Source organism: Neoarius graeffei, chromosome 24 (assembly GCF_027579695.1).
Source record: "Neoarius graeffei isolate fNeoGra1 chromosome 24, fNeoGra1.pri, whole genome shotgun sequence".
In the NCBI taxonomy this organism is placed as follows: Eukaryota; Metazoa; Chordata; class Actinopteri; order Siluriformes; family Ariidae; genus Neoarius; species Neoarius graeffei.
In genome coordinates, this window is record NC_083592.1 from 33,022,255 (window position 1) to 33,049,910 (window position 27,656).

The 27,656-nt window shown below is 40.3% G+C and overlaps 1 protein-coding gene across 1 annotated transcript; it reads left to right on the plus strand.

Moving 5' to 3' along the window:
• Positions 1 to 27,147, plus strand: LOC132872320 (arrestin domain-containing protein 3-like). The gene is made up of 7 exons (XM_060907085.1): positions 1 to 515; positions 7,938 to 7,979; positions 13,663 to 13,723; positions 21,517 to 21,658; positions 22,185 to 22,281; positions 22,387 to 22,643; positions 26,349 to 27,147. The coding sequence occupies exons 1-7, from the start codon at positions 257 to 259 to the stop codon at positions 26,880 to 26,882; spliced, it is 1,392 nt and encodes a 463-aa protein (XP_060763068.1). The 5' UTR covers positions 1 to 256; the 3' UTR covers positions 26,883 to 27,147.
• Positions 27,148 to 27,656: the final 509 nt, after the last annotated feature.

Sequence of the window (27,656 nt, forward strand, 5' to 3'; positions counted from 1 at the left end):
GGCCTTCCACACTCCTGAGGAAGTTTCGTTTTCTCTGCTGTTTCCGACCGCACGCTGTGCTGACTGCCCGCTGCAGCCCGAGGGACAGGACAAGACAGGGTAGGACCGGGTAGGACCGGGTAGGACCGGGAAGGACAGGGTAGGACCGGGTAGGACCGGGAAGGACAGGGTAGGACCGGGAAGGATAGGGTAGGACCGGGTAGGACAGGGTAGGACCGGGTGTAGACCTCGTTAGCACTTTAGGATACAGACTAAAATGTCCACGATCAAACAGCTTTCCTTGACTTACGATCCGATTAATAGCAGTAACACTTTCACAAATGGCGATGTTATTAATGGCCAAGTCATTTTGGAAGTGAATAAAGAAGTTACGATCGATGCCCTTTATATAAAGTGCAAAGGGGATGCAAAAGTCAGTTGGAGCGAGCGGCGCAATGATACACATTACCATTACAGCGCGAGTGAGAGATACTTTAAACTCAAACAGTACTTTATTCAGGACCCCGCCAAGAAAGGTAAGGCCCTGCTGCTTTCTCTTTACGACTACACTACACTACACTACACTACTACACTGCACTGCACTACACTATAGTGCACTACACTACACTATAGTGCACTACACTATAGTGTACTACACTACAGTACACTACACTGTAGTGCACTACACTACACTATAGTGCACTACACTGCACTACACTATAGTGCACTACACTACAGTACACTACACTATAGTGCACTACAGTACAGTACACTACAATACACTACAACAGAGTACGCTACACTATAGTGCACTACACTGCACCACAGTACAGTACACTATACTACACTATAGTACACTACACTACACTATAGTGCACTACACTACAGTACACTGCACTACACTATAGTGCACAAGAGTAAAGTATAGTACACTATACTACACTATAGTGCACTACACCACAGTGCACAACAGTACAGTACACTATACTACACTATGGTGCACAACAGTACCCTACACTATAGTGCACTACAGTACAGTACACTACAATACACTACAACAGTACGCTACACTATAGTACACTACATTACAGTACACTATACTACACTATAGTGCACGACACTACACTATAGTGCACAACAGTACACTATACTACAATATAGTGCACAACAGTACAGTACACTACAATACATTACACTACACCAGCGTACGCTACACTATAGTGCACCACACTACACTACACTGTAGTGCACTACAGTACACTACACTACACTATAGTGCACTACAGTACACTACACTATATTACAGTACAGTACACTATTTTACACTACATTACACTATAGTGTACTACAGTACAGTACCCTATTTTACACTATAGTGCACTACAGTACACTACACTATATTACAGTACACTACACTATAGTGTACTACAGTACAGTACACTATTTTACCCTACACTACACTATAATGTACTACAGTACACTACACTATATTACAGTACACTACACTATAGTGTACTACAGTACAGTATTTTACACTACACTATAGTGCACTACAGTACACTACACTATATTACAGTACACTACACTACACTATAGTGTACTACAGTACAGTACACTATTTTACACTACACTACACTATAGTGCACTACAGTACAGTACACTACACTATAGTGCACTACAGTACACTACACTATATTACAGTACACTACACTATAGTGTACTACAGTACAGTACACTATTTTACACTACATTACACTATAGTGTACTACAGTACAGTACACTATTTTACACTACACTACACTATAGTGCACTACAGTACACTACACTATAGTGCACTACAGTACACTACACTATATTACAGTACACTACACTATAGTGTACTACAGTACAGTACACTATTTTACACTACACTACACTATAGTGCACTACAGTACACTACACTATAGTGCACTACAGTACAGTACACTATTTTACACTACACTACACTATAGTGCACTACAGTACAGTACACTACACTATAGTGCACTACAGTACAGTACACTACACTATATTACACTACACTATAGTGTACTACAGTACAGTACACTATTTTACACTACATTACACTATAGTGCACTACAGTACAGTACACTACACTATAGTGCACTACAGTACAGTACACTACACCAGAGTATGCTACACTATAGTGCACTACAGTATAGTACACTACACTACAGTACATTACACTCCACTACACCAGAGTACACTAAACTATAGTGCAGTACAGTACACTACACTATAGTTACACTACAGTACACCACAGTACACTACACTACAGTATATATAAATACTTTACATTGTTTTAATGAATCGTGGGGTGGTGTGGGGGAAAACAGGCTGATTGATTTCAAGTAAATGGGCAGAAACCACAAAAGACAAAACAAAACAGGTTTTTGACAAAATCTCTGGTTTTATGTTGATAACACCTGTTGACACATACAGTTTAAGAAACCAGAAACATGCGAAATTTAACCCCTAAAAAATCTGTTTCACAGTAGGAGTGTTTTATTTGCCTTCTGATCTTCCCGGAGTAGGAAGTGTTCCATGGAAGGCCATTTCCTCCTAAGAGAAAAGAAGGGGAAAAATACATAACACACACACACGCACAAAATAAACCTGGGACATGGAGAACTAAAACCGTGACATAAATTTCGATATGACACTTGTGATGAAATCAATGAGTTGTTTTGATAAATTTGGGTACTTTTTGTTTGTGAATGTGTTGATATAATAAAAAGAAAATCACACGTTGGCTTGAAGATATGAAGTTTATCTTCTCGTGTTGAAAAACTTGCACTTTTCAGATGAAATACATCACAGATCTGAGTGACATATTTCCCAATATTTCACTCCGATGACGTCACTCCCAGTGTTTTTCTGCTAAGACGCACGTTGTCAAAATGGTGAACTGGTTCAGAATTTAAAATTATTTTGATTAACTTGTGGTGTTTTTTTTTTTTGTGGATGTGTCCATATCATATAAAGAACATTACAAGGTGGTGTGAGGACATGTTGAAAATATTTTCACTCATTTGCTTTGCTCACGTGGGGGGGAAAATGTGTGTGTGGATATATTAGTGCCCTCCACAATTATTGGCCCCCCGTAAAAATTAGTAAAAATCCACCTTTTGGTGAAGTCGCTTCATTGCACACTGAAATCCAACCTTTAATTGAAATAATAATGTATAATAATGTATAATAATAATAATAATAATTTATTGCTTATAGCACGCAAATTAACATGAAATATTTGATCAAATGCGCGTTACAAAATATTATAAAAATATGGGCATATACATACACGTATATGAAATAAATTTATTCAGAGAAAAACAAATCCCTCATTAAGAAATAATTATTTTCAATAAAAGCATGTGCCACAATTATTGGCACCCCTGTATTTAATACCTTGTACAACCTCCCTTTGCCAGTAAAACAGCACTGAGTCTCCTCTGATAACATTTTATAAGGTTGGCGATACAGAGCAGGGCATCTGAGACCATTCCTCTTTACACAGTCATCCAGGATCCGAGGCCTTCTCTTGTGCACTCTCCTCTTCAGTTCACCCCACAGGTTTGGCAAGATAGGCATGACTTCTGAATAGTTTGCCAGTCTACACTCCCCGTCCACTTTAACAGGAAGACCTGTACACCTGCATTTTTCTAATCAGCTAATCAAGTGACAGCAGTACAATGCATAAAATCACGCAGATACAGATCAAGAGCTTCAGGTCATGTTCATATCAAACATCAGAATGGGGGAAAAGTGTGATCTCTGTCGCTTTGATTCTGGCGTGGTTGTTAGTATCACATGGGCTGGTTTGAGTATTTCATAAACCTCCTGGGATTTTGAGATAATGCACCATGTCACAAAGCAAAAGTTGTCTTAAGCTGGTTTCATGAACATGATAGTGAGTTCAGTGTTCTTCAGTGACCTTCCCAGTCACCGGATCTGAATCCAATAGAACACCTTTGAGATGTGGTAGAACAGGAGATTTGCAGCATGAAAGTGCACCTGAAGAATCTGAAGGAATTGGATGATGAAATCATGTAACATGGACCAGAATCTCAAAAGAATGTTTTCAACATCTTGTCGAATCCATGCCATGAATAATTGAGGCTGTTTTGAGAGCCCGACCCAATATTGGTATAATGTTCCTAATAAAGTACAAGTGTATTTCAGTTCAAATCCTATAGTTTTCAAAATTTCATATAGTTGGAAATTTTACATTTCCACCATGTGGAGTGTTTTCCCAGGCTGCCCAACTGCTCAAGTTTATTAGCCAAATGAGGTAAAATGTAAATGTAGCAGGGCGTATCCTGTTTCTACATAGCCCACGCTTTTCTGTCCCAGAAAACTTTGAATACATTTTAGTCTTTATCCAGAGCCATGCAGAGACCTTGAGAGGGGTCTCTTATTTAAGAAGGAGCACATGGATATTTGAAGATTACTCAGTTACAAACTACTCTCAGGCTTTTGTACCACGAGTTGGCCTAGTGGTTAGCATGTCTGCCTCTTGATTAGGAGATCATGAGTTCTACTCACGGTCGGGTCGTACCAAAGACCCTCATAAAAATGGTACCTACTGCCATCTGGCAAGGCACGCTGCAATACAGATGCGAGTGGGGAGCCAAACTCTCGTGGTTACCAGAGGACTAGCCCTCCCGCTGTAACCCTAGCTATGTAATAGGCGAGAGGCCAAGGGCTATGGAAACAGAGATTGCCACATGGCGTGGGAAGGACTTTGATTTGATCAGGCTTTTAGAGGACATGATCAGCTGGTGTATCTGGACATTGCTGTTACTTGACAATACCTGCTGGGGCTGTAAGCAACCAAGAATGCATACCAGAAAGCAGATTTGTGCACAGAGCAGTCGCAGATAAATTAGCTATGGCTGGGAATGTGTAAGGCTGTTCAGTTATGAATCTGTACTGTATAATGTCCATTATTCTGTCCACATTCACTGGATATGAGCAATCATGCGCTTTGATTGACTACTACTAAGCTATCAGCTCATATACCATGAATAGAGAAAAACAAAATGGTGGAGCGCAGCAAGTCAGATGTATCACTTTGTTATCAAGTATTTAAAAGAAACAGAAATAGCTAAAAGAATATAGCCCCCCCCAAAAAAAAAAAAAAATCTCCTGGTCCACACTCCAGCCCAGTTGGTGGCAGTAACACACATTTAAGTTGGTTTGCCAGCCACCAAAAAAACTCTAAAGAAGAAGAGGAAGAAAATGGCAGAGCGTGTTACTGAACCAACCAAGAACGAAATAAAAACTCTACTCGAAAACAACCCCCCCAAATACAAAAAAAAAGGCAACAAAATCTCATCTCATCTCATTATCTCTAGCCGCTTTATCCTGTTCTACAGGGTCGCAGGCAAGCTGGAGCCTATCCCAGCTGACTACGGGCGAAAGGTGGGGTACACCCTGGACAAGTCGCCAGGTCATCACAGGGCTGACACATAGACACAGACAACCATTCACACTCACATTCACACCTACGGTCAATTTAGAATCACCAGTTAACCTAACCTGCATGTCTTTGGACTGTGGGGGAAACCGGAGCACCCGGAGGAAACCCACGCGGACACGGGGAGAACATGCAAACTCCACACAGAAAGGCCCTCGCCGGCCCCGGGGCTCGAACCCAGGACCTTCTTGCTGTGAGGCGACAGCGCTAACCACTACACCACCGTGCCGCCAGGCAACAAAATATGTAATAAAAGTATTTGATGCGAAGAACATATCTTTTTTTTTCAAGAATTATTATTATAGCAACTTTCACATTTTTCACTCGGCACTACGCACCTCGTTGGCTGTCAGCTCATGTATGACTCAATTTCATGGAATAACTTAAATCTATAATGAAGCAAATACAAAACAATCATATACTTTAGCTGTGATTTATTATTCAAATAGACATTGAACAACAAAATAAATAATAATATTACTAATAATGGCGGCACGCTGGTGTAGTGGTTAGCGCTGTCGCCTCACAGCAAGAATATCCGGGTTCGAGCCCCATGGCTGGCGAGGGCCTTTCTGTGTGGAGTTTGCATGTTCTCCCCGTGTCCGTGTGGGTTTCCTCCGGGTGCTCCGGTTTCCCCCACAGTCCAAAGACATGCAGGTTAGGTTAACTGGTGACTCTAAATTGAGCGTAGGTGTGAATGTGAGTGTGAATGGTTGTCTGTGTCTATGTGTCAGCCCTGTGATGACCTGGCGACTTGTCCAGGGTGTACCCCGCCTTTCGCCCGTAGTCAGCTGGGATAGGCTCCAGCTTGCCTGCGACCCTGTAGAACAGGATAAAGCGGCTAGAGATAATGAGATGAGATGAGATTACTAATAACAAATAACACTTCCTGGCTTCTTATATACATCTTGCTAGTATTCTCATCTAACATGCTCGAAGTTTCTTGTTTCATGCTCTGGTTTCACAAACTACTGCACAGTTTCCCAGTGAAGTGTAATACTACAGGACGAAATATACCGTGACACCAAGCAAACAGATGAGAGACGACCCGACTGCTTTGAAACACAAATTAAACTCGTCATCTCTTAACATTGTGGACTAGCCGTCTCTGTATGTACACTGTCAGAAAATAAAGTACATTATTGTACCTTTAGGACTGCAACGGCTTGTCACTGGGGCAGTGCCCTCTAAGGTACTCATTTGTACCCTTTATATACTGCTCAGGAACATATATGTACCTTTTTGGCCCTAAAAATGCACACATAGTTACCTTGAGGTCTAATAATGAGCCCTAGGGGGTACATTAGTGTAGATTGTACCCTGAAAGACAGAAATGGACTCCTACTGTAGCCCTATTTCTGACAGTGTAGTGTGCAAATAGCATATTTATTGTGTCACATCAAGTATTATAATGGTTCAGGTTTTAATTTAAACTGGCAGTTATATGGAGAAAAATAAATCGCATGTCTGTTTGCCAATGTCAGTGACTGCTGCTTCTTCGAATTAATGGGCACGCATGAGCTGGTGGTTGTGCTAATTTTTATTGGCTAATGGACCTTTTCTTCAAAAAGGAAGAGAGATGCACAAATAGATAACCTAACAAACCCACGGCTACCAGAAACTTCACCCTTCAGTTTATGGATGGCAGGCAGACAGGCATTTTAACTTATTATTTTTTTTAATATTATAATTGTTAAAATTCTTCTTGATAAGGGCCATGGAAAGGCAAAAAACAACAATTAAATACAAAACAAACAAAACCCCGCCTTGCCAAAAAAGGCACAGTGGCCGTTGAGGGGATTTTATCTTGACCATGCCAGGTTTTATGGGCTGTTCCAGGTACGAAGTGTTTATTACCTACACAAAGGAAAGCCTAAGGAAGGACAACCAGTGAACCGGCGACAGGATCATGGATGCCCAAGGCTCATTGATGGAGGTGGGGAACAAAGGCTAGCCCATCTGGTCCGATCCCACAGAAGAGCTACTGCAGCACAAATTGCTGAAAAAAAGTTAATGCTGGCTATGACAGAAAGGTGTCAGAACACACAGTGCATCACAGTTTGCTCCATATGGAGCTGCGTAGCCACAGACCATTGAAAGTGCCCATGCTGACCCCTAGCCTTTGCTGAAAGTACCCACAATGAGCACATGAACATCAGAACTGGACCATGGAAGAAAGTGGCCTGGTCTGATGAATCACGTTTTCTTTTACATCATGTTGATGGCTGGGTACGTATGCGTCACTCATTTGTGGAAGTGATGGCACTAAGATGCACCATGGGAAAGAGACAAGCCGGCGGAGACAGTGTGACGCTCTTGGCAATGCTCTCCTGGGACCTTGATCAGTGCTGATCAGTATACAGTGCATAAAGAATTACGCTTTAAAAAAGTGCTTTAATAAAGTTACTTATGGGTTTTTTGTTTTGTTTTCTTTAAACAGGAACAGATGATCCCGGGGTTGTATTAACAAGTGGCGAGCTCTGTAAGTGTTTTCTATATTATTCCTCACATTAACATATTAGAGTCAACTCTGGAATTATTGGCACCCTTTATAAAGAACAGAGCAAATTACGATGTAAATAACACATGCTATGACTTATATTGGCTTAAACATTATTCTTGTCAAATTTTCATTTCATATTTCTCCATCCTCCCCCGGAGGGAACAGAATGTCGTGAAAGTAATAAGACACTTATAAAGGGACAAGTGATAGCTTGTTGTGATATATACACACCTCATTTCATTGAGGCAAACAGATTTCATATGTGCAGTATTATCAGTATTATTCTTAGTCAAAGGCAACAGTAGAGTTTATGTACATTGGGACAAATTTAGAAAATGATAAATATTTTTTTCTAAAATATTCTTATTGAATAAATCTGAAAAATGTAAAAAAAATCTATATGTGGTTTTGAGAGAAATAGGACTGTTATATAAACTGTTATGAATATATAAATTATTGTATTTAATATACTAATATTGAGTTCTTAAAATATTTTAATTAGAGGTAAATTAGATTAAAAATGGATGATTAGGTAATTTGACATGACAATTTAATCATTTAATTAAAGTTACTCCACTGCAAATATTTTAATTGCCAAGTACTTTGTGACAAATAAATAATCCACTTGCAGCCAATATTGATTACAGTGTGCTCAGGCCATCCTTAAAAAAAAATCCGTTTCCTGTCCACCGGGTGAACAAAAAAATTTTCAGTAGGGAAGGAGGGATTTTTTTTTAATTTTATATATATATATATATATATATATATGGATGGATAAGAAATCGCAATGCTGTGTTTGCTTTTTCTTTCAGTACTTTTTTATTACAAAAGCAGACACATTTAATAAAATGACAGTTTAATCAACTGAAACTTGTACAGAAACTTTAAGTTAGCATTTTAAATGCTGACTGCAACATTTGCAAAACTTTTACAAAGGTACTTAAAATGTCTGACACACGGACTTTTTGTAGTTCTAAATCGAGCGTTAGGCCTAGTTCGGATGAAATTACACTATTAAAATGATCACTGAATGATTTGTTTTTCTAAATCTTTACTATTTTGTTGTTCGCTAGAATACCATTTTGCGATTTCACACTTAAGCAAATGTTTGAAAACTCCGGATCTCCTTCCTTCATGGTGGCTGCCATTTTTTTGTGCCGCACGGCGCATGCGCAGAGCTGATTCAATTCTATATTCTGCGCGGAATGCGTAAATGTCAAGTTCGATTTTAGATTTACGAACCCGAAAAAAATGTCGAAAAACCGGCGTTAAAAAAAATTTCAACCGCACAAACGGCACTCACCCGGCCGGTGGACCGGAAACAGAACATTTTTTAATAATGGCCTCACCTCAACAACCCAGCTGTACACCGATCAGCTATGACATTAGAAACACTGACAGGTGAAGTGAATTACATTGATTATCTCATTACAATTGCACCTGTCAATGGGTGGGATATACAGTGTCTTGCAAAAGTATTCATCCCCCTTGGCGTTTGTCATGTTTTGTCGCATTACAAGCTGGAATTAAAATGAATTTTTTGGGGGTTAGTACCATTTGATTTACACGACATGCCTACAACTTTAAAGGTGCAGATTGTTGTTTTATTGTGACACAAACAATAATTAAAATGAAAAAACAGAAATCTGGAGTGTACATACATATTCACCCCCTTTCGTATAAAACCCCTAAATAAGAGCTGGTCCAACCAATTCACTTCTCCACAGCGGAGATGGGAGTATCTGTCCATAGGACCACTTTCAGCCGTACACAACACAGAGCGGGGCTTTATGGAAGAGTGGCCAGAAAAAGTCATTGCTTAAGAAAACATGTTTGGAGTTTGCCCAACAGCATGTGGCCGACTCCTTAAATACATGGAAGAAGATTCTCTGATCAAATGAGACTGAAATTGGTCTTTTTGGCCATCATGGGAAATGCCATGTGGGGCGCAAACCCAACACCCTGAGAACACCATTCCTACAGTGAAGCATGGTGTTGGCAGCATCATGCTGTGGAGATGTTTTTCATCTGCAGGGACAGGAAAGCTGGTCAGGACTAGAGCTGGGCGATAAATCGATTTTATCGATTAATTTGAATTTTCAGTTAAGGATGATGTGTTTTTTATAGTGCTGTCAAGCGATTAAAATATTTAATCGCGATTAATGTCGCGACAGTCATAGTTAACTCGCGATTAATCGCAATTTAATCGCACATTTTTGTCACATAAAAAAACATTGTAATTCTCTTATCAGCATAAAAAAATGAATGGGCTTGCTTTGTACCAATGTTTTTTTTAATTGCAAAGCATAACACGTCTTGACACAGCCACTGCAAAGTGAAACCTAAGCCGAGCACCGGGGCTAGCAAGAGAACCATGAGTGAAATGATCTACTGTTTGAGTTAGTCTACAACTCTAATCAGAGAGATAGGTTACACAGTGACGGTAGGCTTGACATGGTTGATTATAATATAAAGTACACTATTATATTAAGTTTAAGTTGTTCGTTGATAAATATTGCATTGAATCTGATCTTTACTGTTTCAGCTCACTTAACACATTTTGTACTTTTACACTTTCTGCCTGTTGATGCGTCGCGCTGTCCAATCAGAGGTGGCCAAATTTGCATATTACAGGAAGGATTTCTGGGATAGCATTGAGTTTACAGTTCAGAGGGATCTGGCTTCTTTAGACGCTGTCTTCTTAAAACTGAATAAATATTTAAAAAGAGCCAAATTAGCCAGTCTTTTGAACGGCTCTTTTCAAAGAACGGATCACAAAGATGCGGATCCCATCAAAGAGCCATAAATCCCATCTCTACTAGCGCGCCCTGCCCACGCTGGTTCTTTGGGGGGGGGCAGAGGACTCTGGCTGTGCGGGGCGTGGCATTACAGTCTAGCTGCTATTGGTTTTCTAAGCAAATTCTCTGTTCCAAGTTCCTGGCAGTTTCAAAAGCTTATGAAAAACCTACATCATGTCACAGAGCGTTAATCTCGCGATAAAAAAATTATCGCCGTTAAAATTGAGTCAAGTTAACGTGTTAATAACGCGACATTTTTGACAGCACTAGTTTTTTATGAAAATCGGTTTTCTCTCAGTTTTAACTTCCGCCACCAACGCTCCCCTCTGTGCATGTGGAGAACGGATTGGGCAGCAGGGACGGATCAGGCACTGACACTATAGCCCTCCTCCCGCGCGCTTGCCATGGACACACGCAAACAACATGGCAGCGATTGGGGAAAAGCTGCAACTTGTGCCTAAGAAAAGAGTAACTTTCTCCGTGATCTGGAATTGGTTCGGTTTTGCGTCGTCGGACGCAGTCCTTGTTGTAAGGTGTGTTTGAAAATGGTTGCTTCCAAAGGAAGCAGCACGACGAATTTATTCCAACCCCTTAAACAGAAGCATGCAGCTGAGCGGGAGAAGTGCTGCTCCCAACGGAATGAAAACAGCCGCAGCACTAGCACACCATCCAAAGTAAAGCAAGCAACCGTCCCGGACACATTTTCGAACTGTATGCCTTATGATAAGAATGGGGCATGGTGGAAGGCAATCACAGATGCTATTGCAATGTTCTCATCTACAAGCTTGTTTTTTGGCTTCTTTTTGGTTTCTGGTTGCACTTTAACCCCAAAGGGGAAATTTAAGTGAAAACAAAATAAAGGTAAAACTTGTTTTGAACCATTTCTTTGTCATCTGTAGTTTGATTTTTAGTAGGGGGGGAAAAATCGAAAATTAAAATCAAAAATCAGATTTTTTGTGAAAAAATCGAAGATTTTTTTTTAGGCCATATCACCCAGCTGTAGTCAGGACTGAAGGAAAGATGGATGTCACTAAATACAGGGCAATTCTGGAGGAAAACCTGTTTGAGTCAGCCAGAGGTTTGAGACTGGGATGAAGGTTCACGTTCCAGCAGGACAATGACCCTAAACATACTGCGAAAGCTACACTGGAGTGGTTTAAAGGGAAACATTTAAATGTCTTGGAATGGCCTAATCAAAGCTCAGACCTCAATCCAATTGAGAATCTGTGGCATAACTTGAAGATTGCTGTACACCAACGCAACCCATCTAACTTGAAGGAGTTGGAGCAGTTTTGCCTTAAGGAATGGGCAAAAATCCCAGTGGCTATATGTGCTAAGCTAATAGAGATTTGCAGCTGTAATTGCAGCAAAAGGTGGCTTTACAAAGTATTGACATCGGTGAATGCGTATGCACACTCCAGATTTTTGTTTTTTCATCTTAACTATTGTCTATGTCATGCGCTGCTCCGGACATCCACTCCAGAGATTACGAATCTCTCATGCCAGCGCTGATCCGAATCCGGAATGGGAATTCCTTCATGCCTGCATTCACATCCTGGTTTTATCTGCTGTTATAAAAACGCCGTTCTCAGACAGGAAGTTTGCTAGAACGTCTCACTTTGCTTCTAGCCGTTTCTGTGGCTCTGTCATGGTTCATGGTTGTTTGCTCAAGCTCATTTTTCCAGTTCATGGTTTTTGCACTAAGGGTTAATTCTAGTTCATGTTTTTTTGCACTAGGGATGTTTTCTTGTTTTTGGTTTCTTGTCCTAGCATTTTTTGTCCTTGCCTGTTTCGTGTTTTTGTCTAGTTTTCTGTCTCTTGTTATCTGGATTATTTTTGCCATTTGTTTTTGTCCCGTTTGTTTACCCTTGTGCCACGCCCTTTTCCCTGGATTAAATCTCTCTATTTACTTGATTACTGTCTGTGTTCTGCTTGTGGATCCTTATCTCACCACACCTCCTCGACCCCTAACAGTCTGTCTCACAATAAAACAACAATTTTCACGTTTAAAGTCATAGGCATGTTATGTAAATCAAATGGTGCTAACCCCATTTTAATTCCAGCTTGTAATGCGACAAAACAGGACAAACACCAAGGGGGATGAATGCTTTTGCAAGACACTGTATTAGGCAGCAAAAGAACAGTCAGTTCTTGAAGTTGATTGGAAGCAGGAAAAATGGGCAAGTGTAAGGATCTGAGCAACTTTGACAAGGGCTAAATTGTGATGGCTAGATGACTGGGCCTGAGCATCTCCAAAATGGCACATCTTGTGGAGTGTTCCTGGTATGCAGTGGTTAGTACCTACCAAAAGTGGTCCAAGGAAGGACAAGCAGTGAACCAGTGACCGGGTCATGGGTGTCGAAGGTTCGTATGGGGCACGAAGGCTAGTTTATATGGTCCAATCCCACAGAAGAGCTACTGTAGCACAAACTGATTAAAATGTTAATGCTGGCTAAAACAGATAGGTGTGAGCATTAACTTTTCCAGCAGTTTGTGCAGGTTGGTGTTAACAGTGTCATGTTATTTATTTTCCTATCCATTTATGTTGAAATTGGTCTTGATGTTGGGAAGGCAAACAAGGATGCAAAAAAAACAAAACAAATCTCCTCAAATGCATTAAAACTAAAGTAACAAGCTTGCTTTGAAAATGTAAGGAGTTGAAAGTACAGATAATTGTGTTAAAATGTGGGGTGTAAAAGTAAAAAGATGTCAGGAAAAGAAATACTCAATGTCCAGATACCTAAAAAAACCTCTCATTAAGTTCAGCAATGAAGTATTGTACGTTATTTAATGTGCACATTAGCTTCCTTATTTTGGCTTCATGTAACCGATTTTCTCTTTGTGTGTGCTTTCTTCATTTCCAGACGGCAATGTGGTTAAACCCGGAAGGCATGTTTACCCATTTTGCTTTCAGCTGCCCCATGGGTGAGGATAATGATTCCCAATTAGCTTTTAACATGCCTTTTAGAGATGCTTTGTGTTTTTAGGACTGAAACAAACAAACAAAAAAAAACTTTATACCAAATACATTGTGAGAAATACACTGAAGTAGTAGTAATGCAAAAATTCTAGTTCATTAACACTGAAATTTAGATTATTGTAGCAATGAAATCATGACTGCAATTTCCAGGTTGGTCAGCAGCTAAAAGCTTTACAGAATTATTGCCAAATCTGTGATCCTGTCAAAAGACTTTTAACCCAGCTGATTTTAGAAAAAGGTGTTATGGTACTACAGCGGGTAGCATTGCCGCCTTATAGCTTGATCTTGAGCTCAGGTTATTGGGCCTATGTTGTGTGTAAATGTTTGCGTAAACCAGGCTGAACTAAAGTTTTCCACTGGGTTTACAGAAGTTTCAAAAGGCAGACGTCATACTTGCATGCATGTGATGCGGCTTGTGGCTTTGTGCAGACAGACCAGATTGTCCTCCGTTTATACAGCGCCATTTCTTTTGTCATAATCGAATGATTAATTTTGTATTAATGCTTGGATTTGTATGAGCTTACATTCTCTTTCTTTATATTTTTGTATGTATATTGTTTTATATAATATGCAATACCTCACTCCATAATATGTAACACAACACATACACCTCAGACTGTGCACCTTGCCCCCCCCTTTTTTTTCCCCCTTCCCCCCTCTCTCTCTCTCTCTCTCTCCACCAGGGGTGGGCAATTATTTTTTCCATGGGGCCACATGAGAAACAGAAAATTTTGTGGAGGGCCGGACCAAAAGGCTGAACTAAATTCTGCATAATATTAATTGTATTTCTTTATATAAAGCAGTAAATAACATTGTTTTTACAAGCTGCTAAGACTGGTAAGAGTATGGAAAAAACGAGGTTGCCTTACAAAAATGTCATTTATTCAATCAAATTTCCCAAAACGATGGTTAACAAAATGTGAACGTTTGTACCATTTTTTTTTTTTCAGTCACATTCACCCCAAAACACAATAAAGACATCACAATATTGTCTTTCTACTCCAAATATCAAGCAAGATACATCATATTATAATGATGATGCCGTGTCGATTCGGTGTAGGTATCAGATCAGCTCGGGCTCCGGCGCCTGCTGGTGACGTCACACTATGTGATTGGCTGGACCGTTTGAAGGATGACGTACAAGTTTGTGGTTGGTCTGGACAAATTACGGAAGTAGTTATCGCGGGATTAGGTTTCGTGGGATTTCATGTCATGTTCCTGTCGTGCGCGTTGCGTTTTTGTTGAACACAACTTCAAAATAAAAGCAATGCACATTCAGTCCATGCATGAGGTAAAATGAGAAAATACATTTATTTTGTAATTTCTAATTAACCTTACGCGGGCCGGTCAGAATGAACCAAAGGGCCGGATGCAGCCCGCGGGCCGGAAAATGCCCAGGTCTGCTCTACACGCTGTTTGCACTGTTATTGGAGATGCTTTAATCTCATTGTACATGTGTATAGTGACAATAAAGGCATTCTATTCTATTCTATTCTATTCTATTCTATTCTATTCTATTCTATATAATTACTGCGGATAATATAAAATGACTGCTTTTGACAACATTTTCTCGATGGTGTTCTTAGTCCCTGACCTTGTGAACTAACACGAGGATGTTTTTGCGAGAGACTTCAAAGCACTTCTGTAAGTTGCTCTGAATAAGTGCATCTGTGAAATGCTGTAACTGTAATAAAAATAAACAGTTGAAACTTGACAGTATATTCCATACAGTATTGGCACAAAATATGGAAACATCTACTGTACCAAAATGACAAAACAACACAAAATTTGACATTTTGTTCTCAAGTTCTCTTAACAAAGTAAACATTTTCATAATAACAAACAAATGTTACAAGTAACCAGAGCAAATCATTATAAAATGTTATCAATATTTGGTATGGGACCCCTTGACTCTGAAGTGCACTGACACGATCAGGCATGCTATCATAAAGTTTATGAATAAAATCAAGTGGAATTGATCTCTGTGTCTTGCAACACTTCTCAGAGCTGTGGCAGGTTTGAAGGAGCCCTTTTCACCTTCTCTTGCTCCATGTAGGTCCAGACTTGCTCAATTATATTCATGTCAGGACTTTGGGCTGGCCAATCAAGAATTGTCAAGCTGCCGTCTTGTTCTTTGTTTTGTAAATACTGTTTAATCACCCTGGATGTGTGTTTTTAGGTCATTATCTTGCTGGAAGATAAAGTTCTTGCCGATGAGGGCTCTTTCATTAGGCACAGCACGATGGATAAGGATTTGCCTGTACGGTACTTGTCAGCAGTGAGGGTAGAGATGACCGACTCCATTCTAGGTGATGGCTCCCCATACTTGCAGGGCCCCTCCGCCATGTTTTACTGTGGGAGAAATACATACCCTGTCCACACTAGGGATTTTGTACCGATACGAAACTACTTTCATACCGCAACACCTGTCCACACTAGCAACTATACCGGTACTGTAGCGGTATAACTGTATCGGTACGAAACCCACAAATGTATGGGTTTCATACCGGTCCAGTATCGGTACTGTAGCGCTTCGCTGTAGTGTGGACAGATGAAGTGGTTCTGTATTGATACAAATATAATGCGCATGCGCAAAGTCACACACCTCAATCGATGTCTTCGCTGAATAAAATAGTGAAGAACAGAGATTCGTTTGTTTCTTTCTCAACTGCCTCGCGCGTTTTATACGATTCGACTGAATAAATGACCACCAGAAATACAGACTGTACACTGACAACAAAAAGCACACACACGTTGTTTCATCCGTACGGAAGCCGAGAGAGGCCCTTCATATAATCCTTTTTTTTATTCACCTTGTTATTCCGAGATAACGACATAATTAATTCAGGATCTCGAGAAAACAACACAACTAATTCGAGATCTCGAGAAAACAAAACCGTTATTCCGAGATCTCGAGAAAACAAAACAATTATTCCGTGATCTCGAGAAAACAAAACAATTATTTCATGATCTCAAGTAGACAGCTGAGAAATGGTTCATTCAGGTGCGCCAAGAGACTTGTGATATGCTGACTTTGGGGCTATTTCTCATTCTGTATAGACGCAACTTTGGTCATTAGAATGTCTGGAATAATCGATCACCTAATAAGGCAATATTTTGATCAGGGGTTGACACAGGGAGAGATTGCATTGTCTTTTAATAAGGGATGATTTCAAAATTAGTCCGCGGCACCTCCGCAGAAGACTGGCCCGGCTTCGTCTCTACCGACGGAGATACAGTGATCCAGCTGAGATCATGAAATAATTGTTTTGTTTTCTCAAGATCACGGAATAATTGCTTTGTTTTCTCGAGATCTCGAAATAACGGATGCCATATATTCTCGGAAGGAAGTTACTCAGTAACCACGGAAACATTTCGCGCACCGCATTTCAACTACCGTGAAAGAAAACCGCAAACATTTCTCGCTAGTGTGGACAGATGCACTAAACTGTACCGGTATACTTTGTATCGATACAGTTATACCACTTTCGTACCGGTATAAGTGTGAACACAGCAACAGTTTGCCTTGTGTCTTTCTCCCTTTCTGCGCCTGACATACTGTCGCATAGCGTTGCCAAATAATTCAGATTTCTTCATCTGAGAACATGACCCCTTTCCACTGCTCAGAAGTCCAGCTCCTGTGAAGTTTTGCCCAGTTAAGTCTCTTCTGCTTATTTCCACCTCTCAACAAAGGTTTGCGCACTGACGCATGACCTTTGAGGCCTTCTGCTGAGAGTGTCTTCCTAACCAGTCGTGGGGAGACATCCTTGCCTGTAGCATCTTGGAGGTCCTGTGCCAGTTCCTTGCTGGATTTCTTCCTCTCACATAGGGATGTAGTCTTGAGGTACTGGACATCAGCTTTAGTCAACTTTTTCTTCCTTTTTCTGCAAATGTTCGTGAAGTTCCCAGTCTTCTGGTGACGCTGGAGGCATTTCCAGACAGCACTGTGGGTCACATGCAGTTTCTTTGCTATGGTTCGGTATGAATGGCCCTCCTCCCTCAAAACCTTCATCCTAATACGCTGCTCTTCTGTAGTTTCTCTCTCTGGTGCCATTTCTGGCTGTGGTCAGAGGATAAATACTTTTTTTCTAACTAATTATTTGTAGAGACCACATGATTTAGTTAATGGCTTTCATCTTGGAATAATTAGCATATCATGGTAGGATTGGGCGGCACGGTGGTGTAGTGGTTAGCGCTGTCGCCTCACAGCAAGAAGGTCCGGGTTCAAGCCCCGTGGCCGGCGAGGGCCTTTCTGTGTGGAGTTTGCATGTTCTCCCTGTGTCCGCGTGGGTTTCCTCCGGGTGCTCTGGTTTCCCCCACAGTCCAAAGACATGCAGGTTAGGTTAACTGGTGACTCTAAATTGACCGTAGGTGTGAATGTGAGTGTGAATGGTTGTCTGTGTCTATGTGTCAGCCCTGTGATGACCTGGCGACTTGTCCAGGGTGTACCCCGCCTTTCACCCGTAGTCAGCTGGGATAGGCTCCAGCTTGCCTGCGACCCTGTAGAACAGGATAAAGCGGCTAGAGATAATGAGATGAGATGGTAGGATTGCCCAACAAAGAGTGATTAAGAAGGTTTTTGGGGCTAAGCTAGACAAAAAGAGATACGATTTCCAATATGTTTATGATGTTTATCACACAGCGATGGTCAAAATTGCTAAATATAGTGTTTTCATGGTTAAAGTATAAAATTGTGGTTAAAAGGTGCCTCTGTATGTTCATAATGTACTTCAATTGCCTTCAGTGCAGATTCTGATGTCATTTGCACTGATTAAGTATGCAAAATCGATCTTTTCTTAGGTGTTTCCATATTTTGTGCCAGTACCATATATTAAATTAATCCATAGAAATTATATGATTTGAAATCAGTTATATAGAGATTTGTTAGACTTCTTATGCATAAATTCGCATACACTCAGGAGCAGGAGTAGGATACGAATATTTTTTTCGGATCCATCGCAACTCCAACCGGGATAAAGCAGTTACAGAAGATGAATGAAGTCATTAACTCATGACAAGATGTGCTGTGAACATATTCCACAGACCACTGAATGGAACCTTTGTTTTGCTAGGGAGGATGCATAAAGGGCATTTTTCTGAGAAAAGGGAGTGGGGTGGCAGTGGCTGTGCCCGAAGGGGTAACTTAGCGGTAAACACACTGATGGTGTGTAAAGTCCTCAGAAACTGTAACATTCTAATGTGTGTTTTTCACTTGGTACATGCAATCAGTTAAACCTGTAACCCTCTAACCTGCCTAAACAATCAGCTACATTCCAATCTAACATGGTATTGGACCCAGGTAACACTTCAGCCATTACTGAGTTCAGTGTTTGTTGTTCCTCCTCCTTTTATTTATCCTGGCCTACAGGCTTTATAGTGACACAAAAGGTTTGAGTAAGTCTAATCACTCATGTGCTTGCAAGGATAGAGCAAAGCAGAGGAAATCCTGAACCGCAGACTTGTTTTATATATATATATATATATATATATATATATATATATATATATATATATATATATATATACTACCGTTCGAAAGTTTGGGGTCACTTTGAAATGTCCTTATTTTTGAAAGAAAAGCACTGTTCTTTTCAATGAAGATCATTTTAAACTAATCAGAAATCCACTCTATACATTGCTAATGTGGTAAATGACTATTCTAGCTGCAAATGTCTGGTTTTTGGTGCAATATCTACATAGGTGTATAGAGGCCTATACACCTATGTAGATATTGCACCAAAAAAAAAAAACAGACATTTGCAGCATTTGCAGGTGTATAGAGGCCGGGGGCAGCACGGTGATGTAGTGGTTAGCGCTGTCGCCTCACAGCAAGAAGGTCCGGGTTCGAGCCCCGTGGCCGGCGAGGGCCTTTCTGTGTGGAGTTTGCATGTTCTCCCCGTGTCCGCGTGGGTTTCCTCCGGGTGCTCCGGTTTCCCCCACAGTCCAAAGACATGCAGGTTAGGTTAACTGGTGACTCTAAATTGACTGTAGGTGTGAATGTGAGTGTGAATGGTTGTCTGTGTCTATGTGTCAGCCCTGTGATGACCTGGCGACTTGTCCAGGGTGTACCCCGCCTTTTGTCCGTAGTCAGCTGGGATAGGCTCCAGCTTGCCTGCGACCCTGTAGAAGGATAAAGCGGCTAGAGATAATGAGATGAGTGTATAGAGGCCCATTTCCAGCAACTCTCACTCCAGTGTTCTAATGGTACAATGTGTTTGCTCATTGCCTCAGAAGGCTAATGGATGATTAGAAAACCCTTGTACAATCATGTTAGCACAGCTGAAAACAGTTTAGCTCTTTAGAGAAGCTATAAAACTGACCTTCCTTTGAGCAGATTGAGTTTCTGGAGCATCACATTTGTGGGGTCGATTAAATGCTCAAAATGGCCAGAAAAATGTCTTGACTATATTTTCTATTCATTTTACAACTTATGGTGGGAAATAAAAGTGTGACTTTTCATGGAAAACACAAAATTGTCTGGGTGACCCCAAACTTTTGAACGGTAGTGTGTGTGTGTGTATATATATATATATATATATATATATATATATATATATATATATATATATATATATAACATAATCCGAAAAGTATGTTTCAAAGAAGCTTAAAGGTAGACTGCCTTTCAGATTTTTCAATTGTAGGCCATAAAAAGAATTTTCCCTGATGCCCAATTATTTTTGTTTAGTGGACCGAAAGCTACTGAATTCGCATCTCAGACTTCCAATTTCATTAGTTTTTTTTTTTTAATTAGAACAATTAATGAATTTAGGGCCACACGACCTTAAATTCTGTGCTGTTTTTTTTCTTGCTTCACCATGACCCAATACAAGATACTACGTCATACATCACGTGGTGGGCTTTCCCCGTTCACGCAAGGCATTGTGGGATACAAATTTGAAACAGGAGAGGAAAATGGAGGACGCGAATGAAACGTGAAAGACTCACTATGGTAACGGAAAGCGAGAAGAAAAGACATTATGTTCCAAAGGAAAGGAAACACAGGACCAAACTAATAAATATCGGCGGTCAGCGAGCACCTCGGTGTGATCAGCTGTTCGTTTAGCGACAGAATGATGTAACTGTCAGTGCACGGTCAAGGTAAACCTGTAGATGACAGTAATGCAACACTGGATGCCAGCTGCCGTAAAACCCAAAAGAATACAAAGAAGGTAAACCTGTGCATACGCACACCGGACTTCCTCTGTCTGCTTGACTGCACGAAGTGAGCAATTTCATGCACATTATTTGCTCGAGAATCCCCTCAAAGTAAATAACTTCCTAGCCACAGAATGGCCTGTTTTTTTTTTTGAGATATTGCAGAAATAAACATCTATCACAATGACCAAATTTTAGAGGGAACTAAATTTCAGTGATTTTATGAAATTGAAAGGCCGTAAAGCTTTACATAGTGCACGAAAAGGTCAACTATATGTAAATATTGCAGCATGGAGTATTTGTATACAGAATTCATCAAAAACATGAACAGCGATAAATATTTTTGAGAATTTTACAATTCATGTTATAAACAAATAATTTGGGGGCGTCGTGGCTAAGGCGCCATACCATAAATCCGGGGACCCGGGTTCGATTCCGACCCTAGGTAATTTCCCGATCCCTCCCCGTCTCTCTCTCCCGCTCATTTCCTGTCTCTACACTGTTCTATCCAATAAAGGTGAAAAAAGCCCCAAAAAATATCTTTATAAACAAATAATTTGTACTATTTTCTCGATTGTAGAAATTTTCCACCATCGTTTACTGGACATCATGGCTCAGTAAAGTACATTCTTGAAGTCACACTGGACCGTTCATGGAAAATGGACCGCACTGAAAAAAAAGAAATCACCTTTTCTCCAAAGCTTACTGGAATAAATTTAATGGTATGTGCAGATGAAAAAAAATCCTATATGTGCTTTTCCTCCATAAATTAATCTAAGCAAAAAAAAAATCCCTATGGTTCCTTCTGACTTGTTTACCTGATTCTTAGCAGTTTTAACACCACACTAGTGCTCATAGTTAAGGTTTATTCATTAAATGGACAAGAATTTGTTAAATAAAATTACCTATGAAATGCAGCACAGCGACATGGCTGGCGAAATCAGTAGTATACTTTATTATTCAGATTTTGTGCAAATACCAACCCAAACATACCGTAGATACCAAGGAGTAAATGTTTTGTGTTGCAAAAGTGAGCTGTAGTCTAAATTACGTAAGTTACACAATTGTTTTTATTTTTTTGTAGGATGTTCTTTATATAACTATGTATGTCCAATCTATTTACTGTATCTATTTAAATTTAATTTCATATATATTATTATGTGAAATATTTAAAAATGATCTAGTTTTACATGTAAACTACAGTCATTTAGTTATATTTCAATAGTGTATTTTGTTTTTTACACTCAGAGCCCACAGACTGGCTGTGTTGACAAAAAGATGAATATTTTCTCCTCTGGAAGCACCTCAGTGAAATCAACAGTTGATAAAATGGGTTATATGAAAGGTCAGTTAATGTCATTACAAAATCAAACACCATGAATCTCGCAAGGAAAGTCACAGCTGTATGAAGTTGTTAACCCCGTAGTTCTTTATTCTTACTTTTTCAAAGGTGAGGTCATCAAGGTTTCCAATGACGTTAATAACTCGTCATCCCGTGATCTCAAGCTGAAGTACAGTCTGGAGCAAAAACAGTCCTATTTTGCACAGGGTCGCTCCAAGCGTTCCTGCCGTAATATTTTCAAAATTGTTGGGGATCCTATCCCATCTGGAGTCAGGCAAACAGTCAACACAGACCTGACGCTTCCAGATAATCTGGACATGAGCATTACAAACTGCAACATTATGAAAGTGGATTATGTATTTAAGGTAATAATGTCCTGCTCTTATTTCTTCATACAGCCAGCATCTTTACCTTCTAACTTCAAAAACAAACATCTTAACTTCTGGGCCAGCTTAAGTACAATAGGTTTTAGAAAATAATAATCTGTTTTATTGCTAGGCTGGCTTTAATTCTTTGCATCTTGAGCCTTTAGCCAATTAGTTTTGGATATTTTGACTGCTGGTGTTGGTGATATTTTTTTTTTTTTGTGTGTGTGAGGGTGATACACTGTGGTCTTACAGATCATAACTCGTGTATTGATATATAATTAACAGTTATTCCACGAAATCGAGTTGTACATGAGCTGATAGCCAATGAAGTGTGTAGCACCGAGTTGGCTATAAGCCAGTCCCCCCAGGATTTCGTGGGCCTTTTTTGTGATGTTGCGTGGGTTTTTCCAAAAAATTGCAATGAAAGTTGCGGTGCTTTTTAGGTTTTTGTTGCGATTACATTGCAGGAGGAAGTGAAAGTTGCGAGAAATTGTTGCGATTTTCTCTTTTTGTGATTAAAATTGAGCGATATGTTAAATATTAAGTTATTACTGAAAAACTATTGATTAAAAAAACAAAGACACTGAGAAATGGTCCTATAAACAACTTTACCAATATAAAAGATTACCAGGACTACAAAAATGCAGAAAAATAGACTTCACTGATCCAAATGCTCCTGTTGGTTCAAAAGTTAAAGTGCAGAGAACCTCACAGCACAACATGAAGTTACCTTAAAATATAATATAAATGCCTCAGCTTTCATGGAAGAAAAAAAACCTATTAATACTAGTACTGTGTGCAGGCAGTCTCTCCTGAAGACTAAATTAAACAATAATTATAAACTAATAAAATAAATGGCTCAGGCTTCATAGAAGAAAAAAAACAATTTGAACAGACTCTCACAGTATGATGCTGAAGCTGCCTAAACAATGGAAAATAAAATACCATTTTGGCAAAAATGTTGGCATCCATTAATTTCTTGTATTAAGTAAAAAAATAATGTAAAGTGCACACAGTCCTTCACTGTAAACATAACACACTTTCAGTAACAGAATTTAAGCCTACATAAACACTGACTCGCACATGCTGCTTCTCTTGAACGTATACACGGAAGTAAGGCGGAAGGTAGTTTGTCGACGTCACCTCAAGACGACGCCAACGATTGGTCAAATTTGCGGGAAAGTTGCAGTGATTGGATATAATTGCAACACTGCCCTGAATTCGCGGGGATTGGTTGAATTTGCGTTGAAGTTGCAAATCACAACATCACGAAATCCTGGAGGGTCTGATAATCCATGTACGACGAGATTGAGTGGAATAACTGTTTTATTCTATCCACATTCACTGGATTTTGAGAAACAGAGCATTTTTATTTTTATTTTTTGCAAATTCGATAAATAAAAACGTTATACAAAACAGCCGACAAATTCATTTCCTCTTAGAATGTAAACAAACCAGCGAAATGACGATAGCAATTTGTGAAAAATGTGATAATAATAATTCTTGAAAAATAAATATATTATTTACCAGCTTAAGGTCGGTCCGTATCGTGAAATACCGTGACTGAGGTCTTGAAAATACTGACCAAGGCCTCTGGGCCGAGGTCCGTGTTTTCAAAGCCGAACTCACGGTATTTCACAATACGGACCAACCTTAAGCTGGTAAATAATATATATATTTTTTTTCTTTACCAGATTCTAACAGAAAATGAGTGCCCGAAAGGGAAACCATATTTAGAATAAACCTGCTACAAGCTCGTCAAAAACCTGTTTGACAAGCTACGTCAGCTCGGAATTTTCCAAAAATAAAACTCGATTTTGCTGTGAACACTGTTGCTATCGCTATCCATGCTGTAAAATTAATGCTATTATACTGAGAAATGTGAAAATAAATGTTGACAAAAAATTGCTACTATGTTTGTTGTTCTTGTGAACGAGCAAGTCGCCAAAGGTCCGTAACCGGGGTCCGGATCATAGGATTCCAGACCGCTTGCGAGCCAATCAGAGTGCATGATTTGATGGAAACCGGACCGCGAAAAAAATAAAAAAATATGTGTTCTTACCACGGCAACACGGTGGTGTAGTGGTTAGCGCTGTCGCCTCACAGCAAGAAGGTCCGGGTTCGAGCCCCGTGGCCAGCGAGGGCCTTTCTGTGTGGAGTTTGCATGTTCTCCCCGTGTCCGCGTGGGTTTCCTCCGGGTGCTCCGGTTTCCCCCACAGTCCAAAGACATGCAGGTTAGGTTAACTGATGACTCTAAGGTGGGGTTTACATTAGACCGTATCAGCGGATCATCAGATTAACGTTTTTAAAACGATTAGCGTGCACACAGCAACGCCAATACACGATTCGCGTGCACACAGCAACGCCAATACACGGATACGCTCAGCTCCGCAGGCATCCTGCGCTCCAAATCACTCCGCCCTGAACAGCGAGTGCCCTCTGGAGGGTGCGCACTCCGGCCCTGCGCAGCTCACAGAGCGCACGAGCAGTGATTCGGGACTGAGCCGCTGTGTGTGTGATCTCAGTGCATGTCGGGCATGCGCATCACTTACCACTTGCAAGTGGAAGGATGGCAAGCCTAAAGACAATCATAACTACACAATGGGCAGTATTTGCATCAGTATTTGCAGTATTTTCATACTTTTATACTCTTTAATGAAAGGTGATACAAGGCGGAAGTCTGCACCGTTTTTCAGCAGTCGCGTCACATGACCAACGCCAGCGAATCAGGAAGGTGGATGTCACAGTGACGTTGTCCAATGACGACGCCAGCTAGAGCTCAGCACAGCGTATCCGCGTATCTCAATGTTTACACAGCACCGGACCAGACATGATCTGGATTGAATACGTGGACCCTGGCGGATTCCCGTTTCTCGGCGTTTCCAGGCGTTTTAATGTAAACGGACAGTGCATCCGCGAAGAAAACGAGACAGATACGGTCTAATGTAAACTTGGCCTAAATTGACCGTAGGTGTGAATGTGAGTGTGAATGGTTGTCTGTGTCTATGTGTCAGCCCTGTGATGACCTGGCGACTTGTCCAGGGTGTACCCCGCCTTTCGCCTGTAGTCAGCTGGGATAGGCTCCAGTTTGCCTGCGACCCTGTAGAACAGGATAAAGCGGCTAGAGATAATGAGATGTTCTTACCACTTTAATTCCATATTTTGTTGCTTTTTTTTTTTTATTTTTTTGGGTTTTGTTTTCGAGTAGTTTTTATTTTGTCCTCGGTTCAGCAACACACTCGGTTCAGCAACATTTTCTTCTCCTTCTTCTTTAGAGTTTTTTTTGTTGGTTGGCAAACCAACTTACATTTTTTTCTCTACTCATGGTATATGAGCTGATAGCTTCGTAGTAGAGTAACCAATTAGAGCACACGATTGCTCATATCCAGTGAATGTGGATAGAATAATTTCTTATATCCTTGGCAATTTTTTGAACAAGTTGTACTGATCAGCATTCTTAAATCCAAATTTAAAGTGTTTTCTCAGCTTGAAAAACAATTCTTATGTACAGAGGAGTGATAAAGGAAACAACATCATAAAGTTCCTTATTACGTTGTTGGGCCACCATGAGCTGCCAGAACAACTTCAGATAAACATAAGCACAAAACTTTTTTTGCAAAGTGCATCCAAAAGCATAACAGAACTAGTTTGTTACTTGCCTGTGTATTATACGTCATAGTAATAACAATTTTGTTCTTACAGGTCTATTTGGATGTGCCCTATGGTAGTGACCCAGAGATCAAATTCCCATTGATCATTCTCCCTGCAGCCATGATGGTTGCTCCACAGCAAAACCAACCAGCTTTTCAGCCTAATAGGAACCCAAGTGGACCAGGTTATAATCAAGTATGGAATCAACCTCCACCGCAGCCTGCATTTGGGCCCAGTCCCCCAGGTGCTACCTTTGGAGCAGCTCCAGGGTTTTACCCCGGTCCATACCCTTCACCTATGTGTCCAGAAGCAGCTCCTCCATCCTATGAAGCCCTCTATCCAAATGCATCAGCCCCAGGATTCAATCCAGCTCCATCAGCTCCACCCTTTAATCCACAGTGTGCTCCTATGGGTTATCCAAATCCACCTGTCCCTCAACAACATCCAGTACCGAGTGCCCCACAGTTCTATCCAGGGCCTGCTGGCCCAGGCTATGATCCAGCAGGAGCCCCTCCAGGATACTGGCCAAATCCGACCACCCAACCAGAATCTTATCCAACTAAATCCCCTGAGAAACATGAATAATCTGAAAGTTTGATGACAAGAAGTTGAGATATGGATGACATTGTGGTGCAAGGGAATGGGAGGGTTGCTGGAATTTTATGCAGCATATATGCAATGTGTGCATATTATATTGTGCACCTATATTCTAATATTATTATTATTATTATTATTACACTATATTTATATCTCTAAATTACTACTACTAATACACTAATAATATACAGTGGATATAAAGTCTACACACCCCTTTTAAAATGATCGTTTTTTCTGATGTAAAAAAAATGAGACCACGATAAATAATTTCAAAACTTTTCCCACCTTTAATGTGACCTATAACCTGTACAATTCAATTGAAAAACAAACAAATCTGTTAGGGGGAAAAACATAAATAAAAAACGTACAATAAGCTGGTTGCATAAGTATGCACACCCTTAAACTAATACTTTGTTGAAGCACCTTTTGATTTAATTACAGCATTCAGTCTTTTTGGGTTCACACCTGCCATCAATTAAAATGACTCTGATTAACCCCAAATAAAGTTCAGACATTTACTCAGTTGCCTCCTCCAGCAAAAGCCAGGGTTCACAGAGAGCTTACAAAGCATCACAGGGATCTCATTGTTGAAAGGTATCAGTCAGGAGAAGGGGACAAAAACATTTCCACAGCATTAGATATACCATGGAGCACAGTGAAGACCGTCATCAAGAAGTGGAGAAAATATGGGACAAGAATGACATTACCGAGAACTTGACGTCCCTCCAAAATTGATGAAAAGACAAGACGCAAACTGGTCAG

Coding starts and splice junctions, on each gene's coding strand:
- LOC132872320 (XM_060907085.1), top strand. CDS start 257: ATGTCCACGATCAAACAGCTTTCCTTGACTTACGATCCGATTAATAGC. Junction 516..7,937: donor TCAGGACCCCGCCAAGAAAG/GTAAGGCCCTGC, acceptor TTCTTTAAACAG/GAACAGATGATCCCGGGGTT. Junction 22,644..26,348: donor AAGTGGATTATGTATTTAAG/GTAATAATGTCC, acceptor TTGTTCTTACAG/GTCTATTTGGATGTGCCCTA.